The following is a 20,325-nucleotide window of genomic DNA, read 5'->3' as shown; positions in this document are numbered from 1 at the left end:
TTTTTCATCATTATCATACAGCAACAGCAGACTACAACATGTACAGACTTCATCCATTTAAACAGCACGTTAAGTGTAATATATTACTGTTTCTCAGTGTTCATTTTCGGTTAGATGTAGGCTACTCATGAGATTTGGAAGGGTTTTTCGGCTGGTGACATATCAGAATCAAGTATGTTTACACATTCAAGAAATTAGTTGTTTTTCGGACTGACATTTTTAAAATGAAATAACAACGTGGGGATTTTTTGAAAATAAATAAGCTTGCCTTTTCCTTTAAGCTGACAGGATAATAGTCAATAATTAAAGTTCTGTAACTAAGAAAAGTCATGTTTTCTAGCCTCTTTGAATCACGTAGTTGGAGGCATTGGAGAAGACGGTCATCTTGAAGTGCAGTCACGGACGTATTGAACTTGAAAAACCACAGACAGTCCACTGGAGACACAATGACAACAGGAATGTTTATAATATTACTCACCAACCCACCAATCTGCAGCTCTTTGATGAACTCAAACTAAATAATGCATTAAAAATGAGTATGTTTTAATTTATACGAAAGGTATAATGAATGAATAATTTGTGTGTTCATTAACTGATGTTCTGTCCTCATTCATTTAAAGGTGATGTTAAGGATTGTGTAGGACAGGAGCAGCAAGAATAGATGGTCAGTGGTACCTCCGGAGAAAAAGGAAGCTACAAAGAATTCTGGGTAAGAAACAGGAAAAGCACACAGGTTTGCGGCAAGTACAAACTGTATTGTAGGAAAATAATTAGTTTCATTTCTCCATTAAATGCAAAAAACGTCACTGAGGACTCAAAAACAGCGATACTAGTAGGCACATACGGTCCTCATGATGCAAAACGTAATTTACATCATAGACATCCAGCCGGCATTCGTTCCATACTTTTCATTCAACAATCAACAACACTCGTAACTCTTGACTTTAGTATTCAACACAATGGCTTGGCCAATAACTGTCCTACACAAAGCTATTCTGAACAGACATCCATGCAGATCCAAAGTGTCATATCGTTTACCAAAATGAAAAGAAAAAGTTCTGAGTTATGATGTAAAATTGCATTCGGTTATGGCATTCTGGTCCGAGAGGAAAGTGGCTAGTGCTGCATCCTTCCCCCTTCTAATCAAACCTTGTCCATTGAGTTCTTGTGCAGGAATTGAAGTAGGATCTACAACTTAAAAGTCCATTTAAGATGAACAAAGCTTTGGGTGTATGAATAAATCCATCCACAAAACACCATCAAGGGATCACTCCTCATGGTTGAATTAGTTTTCATCTTCGTTAAAGACACAAAGGTGCAAGACTGTTAAAAAAAAAAGCAAAGCATTGATGCATGTCAATGCCTATATGCCGCCCAAATCTGAGTCTTAAAAAAAGTATCTTTAAAAATCCAATATATTATTAGTATGGAAAAGTGCTAGGTGAGACCATTCTCTTTTATCAGTCACTATGACCGGGGCAAGTAGTCCGCGCCAATGACGTCAATAAAATCAAATTGCTCTTTCGAGAGCATGCCACTTTGCAACTCAAACCTCGTCCTTTACGAAAGCAATGTCTGGGTCTGAGAAGCGTCGTGAGGAGGTCTGGAGCTCCTGTGCGCTGGCGGTGTCTGAGGCTGCAGGTGAAGGCGGGAAGAGGAGATCTACTCCAGCGGCGATGTAGAGGGACTGGATGCTGTCTTTGCGGCGGCCCGGTTGCTCGCGCCGCTGGACGAGGGTGAGGGACCGGGCTTTGCGGGGAGGGAGGGACTGTACAGCCGGGTGGCACAAGACTCCTGGGGGCAGCTTGACCGTTTGGGGTATGACAGGACAGCGACGCTGGAGCTGAAGCCTGGGAGAAGACAGTGAAGGAAGAGAGGAGGCGTCAGCCCACGTGCTGCCTCCTTGGGCCAGGGTGACAGACTTAGGAAGGCAAGCTGGTTTGGATAATCTTGGGATTACGATTGTTTGTCCTACAACAGGGAAAGAGAACCAATCAACCCCCAAAGTAGAAGAAAGCCCAGAGCAGAACCCAAGATATGCCACCAACAGTCATAAAAGAGAGTCAACATGCAGCGTCTTATTCCATCAACGCAAACATGCACATAAAAACACTTGGGTTAGATGAGATCACAACCTGCTACAGAGCGGATGGCACCGCCACCCTCTTTAAATGTGCCAGGAGCATCCCGTCCAGACCTGCGCCACACACAACAAGGACAGGACCCACACATGGGTGACTACTGCAGAGGAAAACCAAAGGACTGGTCAGAAACAAAGAGAGTCTGTACCTTAATACTGACCTTCCGTGTCCGAACAGACTGCTCGCTCATCCAACAGGCTCTCAGAGCTGACAGATGCCTCCGAGTCCAGGTTCTCCTGGTCAGAACCGGGCTGTTCTAGTTCAGGTAGCCTGCAGGCAAGGTCCTCTCTGGAACATAAACCAGAAAAAGACGTTGAAGAGTCATGCAATGTGGTCCTGAGACCACTTCTACATTTACATACTTTTCTTGCTTGATGGACTTGATCCGCTCCATCAGGCTTCGCTCAGCTTCTGTATCTGAATCCAGGGGCTCATCCTCAGGTACAGCACAAAGGTCGGAACCTGGCGTCTCCCGAATCTAGAGTTCAAACAGATACAATCTTCAACTGGAGATAAAGACAGATGAATCCATGCTTTTCCCCATGTTGCCATAAAAAAAGGAAGCACATAAAGACAGGAGGTTCTTCAGTGAAGGGACTACAGTACTAAGCATTTTCACTGGACTCAAGTCTGTGCCCATTTGGTTAGTCTACGAGGTAAAAGGGGGAAAAACAATCCCTTGTGGATTGAAAATGAGGAGTGCTAGAGATGTTTCAAAGGTGAGTCAATCTGGAGAAAGAGAAAAGGTCTACTGGGAGAGAATTTCAACCACTTGGATGGATGTTATATTATATTGTGGAACTAAACACAATTTAAAAAGTCTCTAAGTTATAATGGCATGAGTTTCAAAGGTTTGTAGAAACCAAAAACAAAGATTAACTGTCAAACCTGACTGCTTATCTTTCTGAATTATTGTCTGCATTTATACAAACAAGAAACATTACAGAATCCCCCTATTGTGTAATCTTCAGCAGTTTACTTTGCGTAGCTTTGAAATTCATGCCATTCACTGCAATACCCAACCAAAACCAGCACACATCTACACCGACATCCACCCGACACCCTTGTCTACAAATCTAAACTAACACTAACACATGCAGTGGTTTGAGTTAGTATTGGTGAGGCATGCACACCGGATGCATGAACATGCCAAACCACTGGGCTTCACAACACCACAGGGTCATACGTACCGCCACTTCTTTGTAAGGAGTGATAAACCTGAGAGGTAAATTCCAGCTCTACATAAAGACATAAAAACGAGAAGCAAAAAAGTGTTGCGAAAATTACTCTCTGTAGGAGCCTTATGGAAGGTTGCAGACTGTTGGAAAAAGTGATTGTTCAGGGGGCGAAATATAGACGTTTTTCCACAGGCGTCAGGAGACAAACCACTTTCAAATAATGATACAGCAATGCTAGAAGACATCCTGCTAGGACAGGTAAGTCATGTGTACCGTGTTTCGTCTTTTAAGCTTGAGCTGATTGACTGCCAGTGCCTCAGCGTATTCCAGCTGCTCGATCTCCTCCATTTTCTCATTGTATTTCCGGATTTGTTCGTTTAGTATCATCTCCACACAACTGAGGAAAGGTAAAGGTTAAGTCTTTTGACTTCATTCACATTGTTCTTAACAACACTCTCTAATTTGCAGTGTGGATATGAAGTCCTTACGTGGTGGTTTTGGCGACGTCTTTCATGCTCATGAGTGGGTCAGCGCTGTCCGGACAACGGAGGATGCAGGGGGCAAAAACAATGGCTAGAGAGTTTGGCGTCATCCGATTACTCTTCTCCTCCTTTGCAACCCTGAAATGACACCAGATCGTTAACTTGATGGCTAGCTACATGGTTTTTGCACTAACAGAATTTGTTCGACTGCATGTAGTCATCTGTACCTGACAAGATGGAAAACGAGTCTCTCCAAGGTGTTGAAGTTGGCAGCCGGAAGCTGTTCCAAAACTCTGTAAATGGCTTGCAATTGTTCTTGCTTTTCAGGCAGTTCTATGAGGGACAACAAAAGAGTTACAGCATGTCTAAGGGCTACCAAAAGGGTGTTGTGGGGACCAACCTATTGCACGGAGGAAGTCGTTGTAGTGCGTGAAGGTCATGAGAGGTTCAGGCAACTCCCTTAACCACTGTTTGACCAGGCCAGTAACGGCATGGATTGGGTGATCCTCAAGACAAACGTTCTCTGGGCCTACACAAACATGCAGTCATTAAACAGAGTTATTTAATAAAGTTATCAAGAGTGGGCAGGATAAGCTACAAAAAAAGTCCAAAATATGACTGTGTGAGACTACAGAGAGGTTGTCTTCCCAGTGTGCCAATGAATTCTGGTACCATCCATGATAGCTCACCTGTTTCCAACAGCTGGTGTAGCTCCTTCATGCGATTGGCTGAGCCGGACTTCCTGTAAATGCCCTCTGTGTACAGGCCATTCATTTCCACGTGTTCCATCATTATCTCCAGAACGATTGGCACAGGGGTCTTGTTGTTGACCAGGTGGCCCACACGAACACCAAAGTGTTGTGATCCTGGCTCATCATCACACTAGACCCACAGCACACAAAGGTCGACCAACTGAACAAGATTTCGAAATGACTGCTTCTCCAAACTGCTTAGAAGATTGGATTCTTACCTTTTTAGAGCAGAAAGTAGAGCAGTCTATGGCGATTTTACAAATGCACTTCTTATGGCAAACCATTTTGCAATCTGAAACAGAAGGAACTCATCATACAATGTTCTCAGCCTGAATGGAAGCAAATCCATAGGGCATGTATCAGAGATACTCACAACTGCACATGTAGGCCTTCTCCATGCCCCAGATGTAGGACGTGCACTGATCACAAGACTGCATAATGTTGACTTGGTAGTTCGTAAACACATGGTCCAATGGATTCTCCAACTAAATTCAGACAAGATGTTTACATTCCTTCACAATTCACAAAGCAGTGTCAATATGAAAGGATGAAAGGATACTTACGCCCTTGTCCTTCTTCCTTCTCATCTTACGACCTTTGGGGGGCTGAGACAGATTTTATCCAAGTGGTAAGTCAAAAGGATAACATGCATTCAAATGATAAATAACTTCCATTTAAATCAGCTAATGAAAGTCTAGAGGGTAACAGGGCATGCATGAACTTTCACCTTGGCTGGTTCGGCCTCTTCTTTTTTAATCTCCGCTCTGATGAAGCCATCCAGAACTGACTGGAAGAGATTGACCACCAGTGGCACCTCACCTTTCTGCTTTTCTCCAGCTAGATTGATCACTTTATTGTGGTAGCTCTTCATCAAAGCCTCGTACCCAATTTGTGGTTTCTGTTGGTGAAGAAGAAATGAATAACATGAACTACAAGTTTCTTTTAATACCCATATAATACATATTGACCTAGCAAACCAACAAATTGGTGTAGTGGCATCATAGATAGGTCATGGCATATTTGGTATATACTGTAGTGTTTGGGTTGTAGTCTTAGGGAGTGTTGTATTAGCTCTACTCACAGAGAATGAGTACATCCCCTTGATGTTTTCTCTGAACTGCATCGTGGCGGTAATGAAGATGTGCTCTGTTCCTGAAAGCTGCTTTCCCCTTGAACGCAGATCATTCACCTGCACCACAGAAGAGAAAGAATAAAGCTTTTCAGAAATTGTATACATTATAAACACGACTTAACAGTCTTCAATCACTCATCAATTGATTGCACTATTATGCATAACCACACAATCAACATCTTCCATTCCTATCTATTCTTTAGACCTGATTGCCTAGGAACTCATCAAGATGGCGTAGCTCATTCGAATTGGTGATCACACGGTTGAGCGAGGAGTTGCACCGCTCAGAGGCCCGAGTTGCTGAGTGACTGATATTGATGCTGGCCGTCCGAGTGGGTCGACTCGCATTAGGTTTTGAATTGTGCGAGCGTGATGGAGAAGTTGCTATAAAAAACAAAACATTAATGGAATAAAAGTATGACAATTTAAAAGAATCACATGCGGTCTCTGCAGTATGTACCTTCTTTTTGATCCAAAAAGGAAGCTAGGCTCAGGTCTCCATCTTCCGGGGTCTGAGCTTCTTTATGTGGACGCTTCTTCAGAATCTTTCTGAAAAACCCTGTTGTCCTGTTGAACAAAAATGCACCATTGCATAAAGTTAGTTGTAGCAACATTGAGATGGCAAACTTTCACAGACTACGGAATTTCAGGATTCTCCCTTTTCTCATTGCAGATGCTGTGCATCTATAAAAGGGAATCTGTAAACTATGCCAGGAGTCAGACGTACGAGTCAGCACTGCTGAGGTAAATCACAGGCCATATTTTCCCATGAGTACCAATGAGTCAGATTTCCTGTGTGACCACATTCTAATACAGATAAGATTTTTTGGATGAGAAAGAAAGTCTTTCAGATAAAGCAAAGACATGAAACATGTGAAAGTTAATTTGTAGCTATGCTCAACTTCACAGACATAAAAACAAGCAAGTCATAACACAATGCATTTAACATAATATTCTCAACATTTTAACATTCTCTCTGCTGTAGAGGATGTTAGAGTAAACTGCTTTAATCTACAATCTGTTCTGTCTAGGACAAGCAACGGTTTAGCAACACCAGAAGATAGTTAAACTGGTAATACTGGTAGGTGGGACAGTACCTCTCTGGGGTCGATGGCTGGACAGGTGGCACATCTTGCAGGCTTTGGCTGTCATGAGGTTTTTCCTTCAGTGTGCTGGCCTTCGCTTTATCAGTGCCACCCTCAGTGCTGGGCTGCTTCTACACAAAAATGTATGAGCACAGCAAATGTCTTAATTTTATGCAGCACAGTTTAGTGTACAGGAACATAACCATTTCCGCTGATTAGATAATGGCATAATGAGTAGCCTGTCACATGGTCAAGGAGAAAGTTCCTTCTTCCTGTGTAGGTAACATCTTAAAAGGAAGCTGAAGTGGGTCAATGCTTCACTTTATTTATCCCAAACGGAGTAATTAAAAAGTATGATGATTATTTACTTGAAAAAGAGTAAAGAACAGTTGAAAAGTCCAGAGTCTGAAATTGTCTGCCATGGCATTTTGAGATTTTAGTTTGTTATCCTGTAAATCCAGTTTTACAGGCCATTGAGCTTTCAGAAGTTTTAGCCAATCAGAGAAAGCTCTACTGTGTTGCCATGGCAATAGGTCAGTGCAGCACAGTATCTGAAATTTTGATAAAGTGTCTGAAAACCGCATACTGGATAACAAACAGACTTAAGGCCTTCACTCCGCACCAGTATAATTTATTTTTCCTTAGCACAAGTTAATCCACCAGGACTCCATTTGGTTAATCCACCAGCAGCCCCCACACCACAGATCACAGGACAACATCTAATTTCAGGCTGTAATATACCACCTCTAATGGACTCATGGGGGGAAGAGGATAAGTCCAGTACTCTGCATCCTCCATTTCAACACTTTTAATGGGCAAACATATACGTGCAAGGGCGAGCCTTGGCCTGCGTCTTTGACGAGCTTTGCCCTGAATCAGCCAGAGAAGCATGATCACTTAAACTCAAGCGAATGTTTAAATTATAATACTAAATAACCAAATGTAATGATTGTCTGGTTGCATACAAATGGGAAGCTTGAAGTGGAAATTAAGGGGTCATATGATGCGACATCATGTTTACCTTTGTCTTCGGAGTGCTAAGTGTTCGTGCATTCAGAAGATCCGCAAAGTCACAAAGATTAAAGTCTCAAACCCAAAACGATATTCTTGATAAAATTGAAAACTCAGCCATGCCTTACTAAAATGGCTCATTTTAACACGCCCCCACATGTCTATGTCACCGTGTGATAAGATTTGAATAACACCACACACACGTACATGCAGTGTAATTTTAAGGTGGTGTAATTTTTTATTCTCGCTGTAGTATTGTTTTTGCCGCAGCTGCCATATTGTGGATACGCTGTGTGTTTTATTGCGAAAACCAAACTACATTGTTTTGCCTTCCAAATGAGGACACGAATAGAAATCAGTGGTTAAGTTTTATTTACATCAATGTTCCAGAACAGTACAACCCAAATATTACAGCGTGTGCAGCGCATTTTATGAAGGAACGTTTCTTGCACCTGGTAAGAGGCGTAACATTTCCGTCACACCCTTGAGGTATTCGTCCAATCAGAACACACTAGATAACCGACCAATCAGAGCACATATCGCTTTTCAGAAGGATGAGCTTTGTAAAAATCGACACATTTCAGAAAAGGTTGGGCATAGAGGAGAAACGATAACGTACAGAATGTGGAAAATAATGTTTTTTTTTTTTTACCTTAAACCACACATTACACCAAATACACAAAATAGCATAAAATTATTTTTATCAACGTCATATGACCCCTTTATCCAGTCAAACATAAACTTCAAGGCACAGAAATCGATATATTTCTTCATGTATCATCATCGTGTTACCTAGTTAAATCAAGTCAACATTACCTGTGATGAACCGCCCAAGCCTATTTTGGACACATCGTCTAGTGACATAGAGATCCCGCGATTCCTGGTAAAATTGGGAAAACCAGATTGAAGATATTGTCAGAATCTAATAAAGGAGATGCAGAAAGATATACAGGAAGGAGAAGATGAGAAACCATACTGGAGAGTTTTGATGTTCCTGTCCTCCTGACTGTGGGGTCCTGCCATGAGGTTTTCTGGCTGAGTGCTGCTTCTTGTTGGTTCTTTTTTCCTGTTGTCCTGTTCTTTGGCGAGAGCAGGTTGAGCGGTGATGGACGGGTCTGTGTAACCATTTCTTTCAGGTCCTGAATTAGGGATATCCAAGGGTAAGGTGGAAGGTCGAACAAGTTCAGGTGGGACAACTTTGGCATCCTTCTTCACCTTGTCTACTTTCCAAGCCACAAAGGTGTACTGATCCAACTCTTTGCTGTCAGACCGCTCCTTCAACTTGCTGTCTACTTTCCCTGGTCTCTCGAGAGTTTTGCTCTCGAAGAAAGTATTGTCTTTTCCAGCTAATGCTGCTCTCTCACTTTCTCTCTGGCTGTGCTCTAGGCCACGTTGTCTCCTAAGCTCCCGTTTCTCCTGACTTCTGGATACTGGCAGCTTGGCGAGCGGAGGAGCTCTGTTTTGGCTTTGTCCACTTGGTATTTCAAGAGACGTAGGTTTAGTTTGTGTACCTTCCTCCCTTGGATGTGCAGAAGATTCATTTTCCTTTTGCTTCTGGTGTTCTTTAACCTCAGGAGGACCAGCCTCCACTTGTGGAACTATCTCAGAATTACTTCGGTCTTTTGAGACATCAACTTGGGCCGTGCCCTTACTTCCAATCTCAACATCCACAGGAGCCTTACTGCGCTCCAGCACTAGTGTCTCCACATTGTTGGACTGCTTGCCTGGTGCCAGTGGTTGTTGTAGTAGAGTCTCTTGCTCTTTCTGTCTTCTAGCTGCTTCCTGTTCCTCTCTGGCATTCCTGGCTGCCTCTTCTTCCTTTTTAGCTTGCCTTGCTGCCTCTTCTGCTTCTTTAGCTCGTTGTGCTGCTTCCTCCTCCTCTTTTTTTCGGCAAACTTCCTCTTCATCTCTTTTCCTCTTTTCTTCCTTTAGTGAGTAGTACCTAACAAGTCCAAATCCAAGACTTACTAAATCATTCTCGATAAGCTAAGAATGTGTATTAAGAAAGTAAATACATTTAAATTTCAAATTAGTGTTGACTTGTCTTGAGGTCTATACCGTTTGCGAGCCGAATGCCCTCTTGCAAGTGCCTGCATCTTTGTGATGGATGCTCGTGTTTTTTGATATCCAGCTCTCTGTTTGGAACCTCGCCATGCTGATTGGATCAAAACTGCCGCTTGGTAGAACTTCTCTTTGCGGAACCTACGCCATGAGCGCTGCAGACAAAGCCAATCAAATATCAGACAAGTGCAGACAGGCTAAACACAAGACAACTGCAAGAATACTGCAAAAACATAAAACCGATATTGATATACCTGGATCAAGATGGCTGCCTCTCTCATTCTAATAAAATCCATCCTCTCTATTTTAGCTCTAAACCAGTGCTGCAAGAAAATGATTTTGCGCATAACATCCTTGTGGAGGATGTCCTGAAGCTTCTGTCTTTCGAGCTCTTTGAGATACACCTGTAGAAAAGAAAGACATTACTGTTAAAATTCCACAACTAGTTGTCAATTAAACCCTTTAAGGTTCCAAGGAAAAATGCTTACCTTGGTTTTTCCAATCTGGTAGGTAGTGTGGTCAAAGCCAAGCCTGTGCAATAAAGATGATATATCCTCCAGAGACGCAGAATTCTTTGGTAGTAACACACGAAACTGCTCAGTAAACTCCTGTAATAAAGAAAACCAGCTTTTTTTTCGGACAAGCAAGTTATATACTTTGTTACATTTTTAGGTTTATAGGTTTGTTCTAATCGCTAGGTCAATTATATGGGTTACCTGAAAGGTGTATTTGGCTCCATAACCTGACCGTCTGATGCGCACTGTTTCCAACATGCCTGTGTACCGCAGCTGCTGCACAATGAGCGCCTCATCAAAACACATTTCCTTCTGAAAAAAGACAAATGTATTAATTGGATTTTAAAAAGGATTTTGCGCACAGATGAACCGTTCAAAATACGAATGTACAAAATACTAAGAATGTACATGAAAAATAAAGATTGATGGTTAAAATCAAGATCAACTTGAATAAGGTGAACAAGGCCGTTTTATTTGCACCTTCTCAGCATTAGAGCGGAGGCATCGGATGAAGAATGGCTCCGCCTTCCCCAGTGTTTCCAGGAGCTTACTAAGAGATGTCTGCAATATGGAGAAAGATCTTAAACCCAAATCTTAAATCCAAAACCTAGTCAGATTTCTGTTATTCCTTTCAGTCTACTGCTTATAAAAGCAGCGGTCTTTTTTCTGCTGCACAAATAGCCCTTCTCATGCAGAGCACATGCCACAATAGTTTTTTTGCCACAAAAAAAAAACAAATAAAATGAAAACATACTGGCTAAAATAATCTTTTTCTATTTAGACTTTTACTTTAAGCACTGAAAGAAATATACTTGATGAACTAGATTAAATGAAATGTATCTTTTGGAACAGCTTAGTGATTATGATGCTTGACAATGCCTCCACTGGGTTCTGGAACAGAGCATCTGTTTTTAATCAGAACCACCAAATTGGCTCAGACAGCCATGCTAATCTAATACAATTTTTTTGTTTTGTTTTTTACTTGAAACTGGGCACTGATGCTGGGAGGACGCTTCTTCTTGTGCAGATGAAGTAAAGACTTGGTGGTGCGGTCATGGAGGCCCACTACATATTTCAGCGAGCGAGTGTCCAACAGGTTCTGCCCAAACACACAAAAACAGAAAGTCAATCTCTCACATAGAAGACTCATATGAATGCCATGGGTACATGACGACATGGAAAATCTCATTCCAGCCAGAGCTACAGCAGTAGAGTCTTCAAAACATTTCCCCAGCCTCACACATGTGACGGAAAGTCATAAACAATCGTGGCTAAACTTAACACTTTCACCAATGGTGATGGAAATGTACCTGCTGTGCTGCAAATGCTTAAGTTAAAAGTGCAGTTAGTGATTTTTTTTTGGGGGGGGACTGCCTCAATATTGCTACTACCCAAGATATTACTGAACAACTGTCATTGTTCAAATTACGCTGGTTACATGCTTTTATGGAGGCAATTCTATATTAACACAACAAGATCAAATCTGGCCTACAATTGCACAGTGTTTAAGCAGGACACAAGATTTCTAAATATAGCTATCTTTGAGTTTTTAAAAAGTTTGCAGAGTAGGCTATGGGTTTCTGTTTGCATGCCAACATTTTTGCAAAGGCAGGTTTGATTTGCATCTTCTAACCCAACTATCTTGACCATGTTGACGTTAAAAATAACAAACTGATGCTACCAATGCCGTAAGCAGGATCTTGAAAGTCAAACAAACCCCTAGACAGCATTCGTTGAAATATGCCGTTAGGTCATTTCAGCAACAGAGAGCTTTACCTTGGGAATGAGTTGCCTGGTCTTGGGGTTCTTGTTTTTCCTGTAGGGAAGGAGGAAGAGGAGGGTTGATGGTTTGTTGAGACAAGAAGCGAAGGGATACGACGTGTTAGCAGAGTGAGTCATGCTTTGGCTTGTGCGGTGTGAGTAAGGAAACCTGTGCAACTGAAAAGCATTTTACGGAGAACACCGCAAAAGATTTGTTTACGGAATGGTGTGGAAAAAGCTGGGCCTACATTCGTTTCCATTCATTTGTCTAACATCACCATTGAAATGCATGGATTCCCAGAGTTCTCTGGGGTTAAATCTAGCATGCAGACACCATAACAGAGAAGATGGTTTCGGGGGAGATAAAAAACACAATGGAAGGGTGGAATGATTTTTATTGACGGAACTAATCTGTGGCATTCCTACTTTAGGTTGAATGACAGTTATGAGATGACAAGTTTATTGGATGTCTGTGGTCTATATAAGCAATGATTCTGAAGCTCATAAAACATTACAGACTCAATGGGTTGGTCGCATAAGTTCATGCAGCTTGTTAGCATATGGATACCATTCCAAGTGCACGCGCTAATGAAGATCACACTCCCTTCAGCTCATAAACTCTGCATTCCTCTAACATACACCACTGGGGCGCCGTCTAAAAATAACTGGCATACTTGTTAGATGGATATTATTAGTGCAGGGTTAAAAGGGCGGTTGGGGTTAAACAGTAAATCACAGGACGAGCCGATAAATAATGGTGCATATTTGGGAAAGTTTGGGAGTAGGGAATGTTTCAGAACTAAGCTTAGCAAAGGGCCTCAAGCATTGGCTTCCATGCCAACCGATGATGTCAAGGCATGAAGGGTCAAGCAAGGTGGACCCATCCATTCTGGGCCAGAGGGGAGTCAGCGGTCAAACTCACTGGAGGACGTGGCGTGGGAACCGCAGGCGACCCCAGGACTGCAGCAGCTTACGTGGATCTTCTCCATCCAACTGCAAGTCCTTAATGGAGTTGATGATTTGGGCATGCATGTCCCTGATTCAGCCCAGTAAAAAGGTAGGGGGAGGAGACAGAGGGTGTAAGGTGAGTTGAACGGGGAGGGGAAAGTACAGGAACCCAACACCAATGTGGTTAACCAACTTTTGCACAAGGAAACACCCTCCACAAAGGAATCACATACAATAAACAAATGCAGGCAAGTGTGTTAAATTCGAAAAGGTCTTTAATTCGGTGAACTATTACTTCAGGGTTCAGTGGTGAATCCATGCTGTTGTTACTCTGGTTTCGACCTGACGGGGTGTTAAAACGGGGGTCGCCACCCCACTCAGCAAAGGCCTGGACTCATGCATTGGTTCACTTACCACTCGGATCAGAACAATAGGAGGTCAAACAGATAAGATTGGCACCGGGGGCTGGGGACAGCAAACCAGGAAGAGAACTCGCTTCCGTAATAAACGCCTTAAAAGGACACATTATGGTTTCCTTCCCACTTGGGAGTGCTAAGAGGTAATAAACCTCACAAACTGGGATTTATGAGTACATGTTGTGGATTTCTTTGAACAAACCAGGTTAAATACAAACTCTGGCCAGCCCTTTGATCATATAAAGAGAGAAGAGCGCTAGCTTCTGGATTCTGCGGACATCTGAATGTGGTATTTGAGTTTGCTCAGAAAACCGGAAACCCAGCCTTCCCAAGCTGCCAAGCTCTCCCTGTCTGACCTCAATGTTCTGCTCAAGTCCACTTACTTCTTACTCTCACAACTAGCAAAGATGTCCTCAAAAGCCTCTAGAGGGCGCTCCTCTGAATGATCAAAGGAGAAATCAAGCATAGGAGCATGGCTGTAGAAAATAAACACCACACACACACAAACACACACAGTCACCCGAGGGCGAACGCCACCAGCAGGTGCTGATCTATGACCAGCTTTACAGACCGTACGGTTTTAACTTTAGTGAAACTGATCACAGGTCAGTAATTGAGGGGAAAACCCTGATTCACTTGATATACTGGTATTTCAGTAAATAAAATGTTTATTTTTCTTGCATTTTGTCTACTTATTACGATGCTTTTCAAGAAATTATTTTGAGAAAATATTTTCTCCATGCAAAATATATTTCCTTTTTTTGGGGGGGGGGGGGTTTGAGATTGAATATGACCTTGTCATGTTTTTCATTATAGATGCTGTTATATTTTCTATTTGCTTAAATAGGACCGAGCGCATGAGATTACAGTAAGAAATCGGCCTGCAATGTGCCTTTGTGGAGAGAGCATGGTCACATGATCACCTGCTACACAAAGGCAAAAGAAAGGACAGGAAGAGATCAAGTTCCTCACAACACTTCCTCTTTCTCTCGCTCTCTTTTCTAGTCCAAAGCTTACCGGTACATCCTCTCAATGGGCACGTTAGATCTCTGCAGCTCTCCTAGAGGAACTCTGGAGTTCGGTCTGACCACACCTGTTTGTCAACACACAAACAGCATTGAGAGAGTGATTTCAACACTCCACCCAAAACGTCTCGCAAACAACCTTACTCGCTTATTTTTTATTATCCCTTCTTAGTTTAATCATTCTGCAATCCTTCTAAATAAGACTGTTTGCGTCACCAGGCAGCTTTCTTACATGCAAGCTATAAATAACACCTTAGTCTCTGAAAATCCAAAGTTTTGACTAATCTGAAAGTAATGCATAATGCTCCAAGGGTTACCCGCAGTCTTGGCTGCCCAGCGGCGGCCGGCCTCGTTGAAGGCGGCCAATGCGCGGATGGAGGCGCGGATGATTCCCCATCGGAACATCGCCCCCGGGTCCATCCCAATCAGCTGCCGGACATAAGCTCGGTCGCTGCTTCGCAAGAGAGCCACGATATCCGGACGCATGTGATCCGTGTTCTTCTCACGGAAATCCTGTTGGAGGAAATTCACATGCAAAAAATGGAATATTAGCAGGGTCATTCTACAAAACGGGAGTCTTATTGTTAAATTTTGTTTTTAAAATGGTTTTTATTATGTGGCTTGACCCCACCCAAAAGAAATTACCTTTATCTGGTATTTGACCTTCCCAGCAAAATGGAGGATGACGAAGGCTGGTTCCATCACTGGAGTTGGCACAAAGTAATGGTTCTGTTGGTGCTGCTGTTTGAACTTGGCCAGCAAGGTTTTATCAGTGGCGTGAGGAAAGCTATGAAGAAAGAAATGTACATCAGCACAAAAACGGGTGCTTATCTTTAAAAACAATACGTTCAGAGAGCAATGAACCAATGCAGGTCTTACTTGCTCTCCTCATCAAGTAAATAGAGGAGTCCAGTGGGCTTCTTGCTGATGAGGTGGATACAGCCGACGTTATCGGTGTAATCGATGTTGTGCCAGGTGATGCCCTCAGCCTGATACTCCTCCTGAAGGTGGACCAACCCACATAGTGTGATCAAATTGGGATAAAATGGAGACTTTTGAAGGTTGCGAGCGTGCAAACCGGCTCACTAACCTGTTCAAGTTTAAAAATGTGCTGGTTGAAGTAATACTGGAGCTGCTCGTTGGCGTAGTTGATGCAGAATTGTTCAAAGCTGTTGGTCTCAAAGTCTTCAAAGCCGAAGATATCGAGCACGCCGATGGATAAGCACTGAAATAATGGAGAAACCACACGACTGTAAGAGCTTGGACATCCTTAATGCAGACTCTGACTGTTGCGGTTTCAAGCATCTTACCGAAACGGACTCCTCCATGTCTTTCTTATTAAGCAGCGCGTGATTGATGCGCAGGACGATCCAGTCGAACAGGGCGCTGTACAGAGACTTGGCCATGGAGTCTCGAGCGGTGATCGCCTACACAAACGACACTCGTTTAGCTACAAAAACACCTGGGCGCTCTGCTAACAGTGGTGTATGAAAGCGGACGGCTCTAGTGCACCTCGCTGTGGCTGTAGGGCAGAATCAGCTTGTCGTTTACGGTCACCGTTTTCCTCTTTGTAAGAGCCTCCACCAAAGGCTCCTCCTTAACCTGGACCGAAACGCCAAAGAAAGCTTGATTAAGACGTGACATCCAAAACATACAACAAACTAGCAAGAGCATAAAACAAGCATGTAATCAGATAAGCACAAAAATGGAGGAAAGTCCCTTTTTGCCCCTTTACAATAGGTATACACAATAATAACTAATTAATATTATTACATAAAAAAATGTTTTACTAATATTTTATATTGTATAGTTTAAAGTATAAAGTTTTGCAATAATTTTTTATTTTAGGATACAATATGTACTCAATAATAGGGATGGGTTTAGTAATAAAATCAACAATGATATAAAATACTACTACTACTAATTATTCAAAATACATATTTAAAAATATATATTAGTGATAAAAATAAACAAATCAATCAGGAAATATATTACTATTGCAATGATATTTGTGTATTCAATAATAATAAAAGATAAAACAGTATATATACACACATACATTTATATATATATATATATATATATATATATATATATATATATATATATATATATATATATATATATATATATATAAATGTAGTTAGTAATATATATTTTATTTTTTATATTTACTTTAAATTATAAAAATTAAATCAATAAATAAACATTAGTTTTGAATTAATACTAGTTTATTGAATAATAATAATAATAAAGTAAAACAGCATATATAAACCAATACTTATTTTATTATTATTATTATTATTATTATTATTATTCAAAATAACATTTTATTTTATCATTTATTTTATATTTTTTAATTAACTTAATTATACAAATCAATAAAGGAATGCATGACTATTGAAATGTTATTGCATTGTAAAATATTTATAATAATTTTATAAAAATTATTTTACAGATCAACTGTAACATTAAAATATCAATATTTCTTTGCTGTCAAATGTCAAACTATCAAGCTTTTATCCAGCCATATTCCATTCTTATAACAAAATGTATTTTTAACGTATTTGACCGAAAAAACACCGAAATCTTCATGAACGAGCAGAAATCTCGTCCCTGATGGAAAGTTTGAGAAATGCACTCACCTTAAGCAGGTCTGAAAGTGTGGAAAGCACCTCCGGCGGCCCCACGTCCAGACCTTCCTCTCTACCGGACGACTTCTGACTGTACGTCACATTTCCCAGATACAAGATGGCCGACAGGACGGAGAATATCCTACAAGGATAAACAGATGAAAGTCTCAGATGCTCTGAACATCGACACAACCCGTCTGTCTGAAGACATCTGTCCTGAGAGTTTAACTCACTGTCTCTTGGTGGCCGGGAGGAAGCCCACCATCTCCATCGCCTGCTGCAGTCGCTCGAAGTCATGGCGAAGGTCGTCTGCATCTTCTATCATAAAGTTTTCCTGAAAACGAAAACCAAAAATGGAAAACGGTTGCAATTTCCAAGGCAGTTTTTGACATACAAGCTATTCTAGTATCAGCAAGCAGTGATATTAGAAGATGAGAGGGTGTTTTAATTTGTAGATGACCTGTTTGAGGTAGAAGTATTCTTCTGGTTGCAGGAGTCTGAACTCCCGCCGCTCCTCCTCCGAAGCGCCTACCAGCAGATAGTAAAACACGTGGTAGTTCCTGTACGAGGAGGAAAGAACGAGGAGTTATTGAGTTTCGAAAAAGCTACACGCTACTCATGATTAAAAGTAAACCACAGACAAGCTACCGCTATGAAAAACTAGTTAGCTACACTCCACATTTCACTTATAAAAGGCCGATAATGAAACTGAGGCAAATTAAAGAAAGGCGATATCTTGTTTTAGGAGCAATTCATTTACATGAACCATCTGAACAAATCAATTCATCAACAATGGGACTATTTATTAATCCTGATTTATATTATAATAGCCATAGTAATACAGGTTTTCTCCTGAATATGGATTAATTTCTATAGTGTATTTGGTTATTTATATATTTAAATTAATGATTAAATTAAATCTTGTTTTTGGAGCAATGCATTTACATTAACCATCTGAACGAATCAATTCGTAAACAAATGTAACTTAAACAGTTTAGCTAAACAGTTTTTCCCTTGAATATGGATTGATTTCTATAGTTGAATCTATATTAAAATTGAAGGAGGGGATTTCTTGTTTTTGGGCAAATTTATTTACATTAATCCTTCAAATGAATCAATTCACTCTGAATCTCAGCACTATTTATGTTCATTTTATTAAAATATTAATTACAATACATTTTCCCTGAACTTTTAAACTTGATTTATATACTTATTTAAATTTATTCATATCATAAACGTATTTATTTCTGCATTATATTTGAAAAATGTGATATTTTGTTTGTCGTGAACCATGATTAAATAAATATATTTATATTTTTTTAATGCATTGATGTAAATGTATTTACCTGAATACATTTAGATAAACAGGAGATAAATGTCTTGTTTTTTTACCAATGCATTTAATTTAATACATTTTATTTTCTAATTTTTTATGTATTAAAATACATTTCCAAAACAAAAAAACATTAATTTTATAAAGTCTAATACAGTCTTTTTTGTATATAAAAAAAACTATGATTTAAATTTAGATATTCCATTTATTTACATGCACATTCAATTTGAAGAAGACTTTTAGACCAATTCATCCACACGAATCATTTGAATGAATCATTTCACTCATAAATCACGCTATTATTAGTCCAATAGGATTTCCCCCATTTGAATCATTTGAATGAATCAGTTCACTAGGGTAAATCCCAAAACCACTTGCTACTTATCTAATTAGTCAAAGCTATTTTATAGTATTTTGAACACAGGCGCACAATCAGGTTGTTGAGAAACATGGCCTCTGTTTTTCAGGTTCTGCAGCAGTCATGGTGAGCTGATAAGAGCTGATAATACTGCGGTTAATGCTGCAGAAACGGCTGTGAGAGCGATGGGCCGATAGATACGGTGAGAAACATCTCAGTCTCGAACTACACATCAAAGCCGCTTTCTGATGCACAGAAGAGACGTTTGGACGTTGAAGGAGTGGATGCCGAGTTGCCATATCCTTCATACTGATATTATATTATATTATTACATGATTTCTTGTTTGACTATTAATCAAGTTATAGCAAGAGTGAAATGTGTAACCTTATGTGTGCTGTATTTCTTTTCCTCAAGAGTAATGTCCACATATTATGTGTGTGTATCCAACCGTAATGATAAGACACTCGCCAGTGCTAGAAAGCCTTGAATTTTAGATAAGTTCTCTGTGTACGTGTGCTAGTATCTGTCTGTACAGGGAGAAGCTCAGACAGTCCCAGGACAAACGATCAACTGCCAGTGTCCAGCGTATCAGATCTACGTCTTTGGAGAGTTTTATCTAGGTTTTGGAACCAATCAGAATTTTGTTGACTCATGTATTGACGCAATTAGTATCCTCTGTCAGGGTATAACTGTGGTTGATTTTGTATTGTACTGGGGGCGGCCTGCGAACTCCTTCGAGAGTGTTGAAGCTGACTTCTGCTGATGAAATTGCAAACTATTTTCTTCAAGTAAAATTATTATTATTAATTGAACTCATCTCTGAGTCCTGGTCTTCATTGCGACATATCTGGTCCTTGGGTTTTAACTGTAAATTCCCCTACAGTTAATGGTGGAGGATCGGCGGGCAATAGTTCCTTGTTGACATCCCTGATCAATCATCAAACCAAGGTAGGAAAGATTTTAGATTTAATATTATTGGTTAGGAACTGTCTGTAAGTGGAGGGGGTCGAGAGAAGGAGGAACGATAGACTCACTCAGACGTGAGGGGGTAGACACCAGCTCCAGGGTGGAGTAGGTAAATTGGTGTCACAATATACCTGTAAATAAGTAACCTTGTGAGTATAAGGGGTACAAGTACACATCGGTAGGTCTTGATATAAGATATTTAGAGATGTGTACAGTTACAGAGGGAACAGGTGCACACCTATAGGTCTTAGAGAGAGACGTAAAAATTTGTTTCTAGGTGTGCACAGTCCAGGGGGGGACAAAAACGCATTCTTAACAGGCATGTGAACCCATAAAGGGGAGTGCTGGGTCAAAGCACAGAGAGCCAAAAGCACGAGAGGCCATAAAGGGCAGTGCATTTACGGCCGGGTAAGCCAAAGTAGGGGTATGGGAAATCCCGAGAAGAATGTAAGACGCTAGACGGGGGTTCTAGTCATATCTCGCTCTTCCAACTCTCGATCACCCACCATTACAGACGGGGGCGCCCC

At 40.9% G+C, this 20,325-nt stretch overlaps 1 protein-coding gene across 5 annotated transcripts in view; it reads right to left on the bottom strand.

Moving 5' to 3' along the window:
- Window positions 1–734: 734 nt before the first annotated feature.
- Window positions 735–20,325, bottom strand: part of LOC127942841 (unconventional myosin-IXb) — a 45,521-nt gene continuing 25,930 nt past the window's right edge. The window contains exons 5-42 of one of the 5 annotated variants that reach the window (XM_052538822.1): window positions 17,601–17,700; window positions 17,374–17,474; window positions 17,153–17,282; window positions 16,020–16,109; window positions 15,818–15,934; window positions 15,598–15,732; window positions 15,387–15,508; window positions 15,153–15,294; window positions 14,825–15,020; window positions 14,500–14,575; window positions 13,866–13,958; window positions 13,041–13,154; window positions 12,134–12,173; window positions 11,340–11,456; window positions 10,838–10,918; window positions 10,559–10,669; window positions 10,331–10,450; window positions 10,097–10,246; window positions 9,840–9,997; window positions 8,758–9,723; window positions 8,598–8,661; window positions 6,783–6,901; window positions 6,146–6,252; window positions 5,891–6,069; window positions 5,635–5,742; window positions 5,281–5,451; window positions 5,117–5,158; window positions 4,927–5,038; window positions 4,772–4,845; window positions 4,491–4,683; window positions 4,202–4,330; window positions 4,029–4,134; window positions 3,808–3,939; window positions 3,593–3,716; window positions 3,332–3,379; window positions 2,504–2,619; window positions 2,302–2,429; window positions 735–1,971 (exon numbers count right to left, since the gene is read on the bottom strand). In XM_052538822.1, the coding sequence (XP_052394782.1) occupies window positions 1,547–1,971; window positions 2,302–2,429; window positions 2,504–2,619; window positions 3,332–3,379; window positions 3,593–3,716; window positions 3,808–3,939; window positions 4,029–4,134; window positions 4,202–4,330; window positions 4,491–4,683; window positions 4,772–4,845; window positions 4,927–5,038; window positions 5,117–5,158; window positions 5,281–5,451; window positions 5,635–5,742; window positions 5,891–6,069; window positions 6,146–6,252; window positions 6,783–6,901; window positions 8,598–8,661; window positions 8,758–9,723; window positions 9,840–9,997; window positions 10,097–10,246; window positions 10,331–10,450; window positions 10,559–10,669; window positions 10,838–10,918; window positions 11,340–11,456; window positions 12,134–12,173; window positions 13,041–13,154; window positions 13,866–13,958; window positions 14,500–14,575; window positions 14,825–15,020; window positions 15,153–15,294; window positions 15,387–15,508; window positions 15,598–15,732; window positions 15,818–15,934; window positions 16,020–16,109; window positions 17,153–17,282; window positions 17,374–17,474; window positions 17,601–17,700 (5,536 nt within the window). In that variant the 3' untranslated portion in view covers window positions 735–1,546. Of the gene's footprint in view, window positions 1,972–2,135; window positions 2,198–2,301; window positions 2,430–2,503; window positions 2,620–3,331; window positions 3,380–3,592; window positions 3,717–3,807; window positions 3,940–4,028; window positions 4,135–4,201; window positions 4,331–4,490; window positions 4,684–4,771; window positions 4,846–4,926; window positions 5,039–5,116; window positions 5,159–5,280; window positions 5,452–5,634; window positions 5,743–5,890; window positions 6,070–6,145; window positions 6,253–6,782; window positions 6,902–8,597; window positions 8,662–8,757; window positions 9,724–9,839; window positions 9,998–10,096; window positions 10,247–10,330; window positions 10,451–10,558; window positions 10,670–10,837; window positions 10,919–11,339; window positions 11,457–12,133; window positions 12,174–13,040; window positions 13,155–13,865; window positions 13,959–14,499; window positions 14,576–14,824; window positions 15,021–15,152; window positions 15,295–15,386; window positions 15,509–15,597; window positions 15,733–15,817; window positions 15,935–16,019; window positions 16,110–17,152; window positions 17,283–17,373; window positions 17,475–17,600; window positions 17,701–20,325 lie in introns of all 5 variants that reach the window. The other 4 variants (XM_052538826.1, XM_052538824.1, XM_052538827.1 and 1 more) reach the window with 4 other exon arrangements.

Source organism: Carassius gibelio, chromosome A22 (genome assembly GCF_023724105.1).
Source record: "Carassius gibelio isolate Cgi1373 ecotype wild population from Czech Republic chromosome A22, carGib1.2-hapl.c, whole genome shotgun sequence".
Taxonomy (NCBI): domain Eukaryota; kingdom Metazoa; phylum Chordata; class Actinopteri; order Cypriniformes; family Cyprinidae; genus Carassius; species Carassius gibelio.
This window is presented reverse-complemented; position numbering and strand designations above follow the sequence as displayed.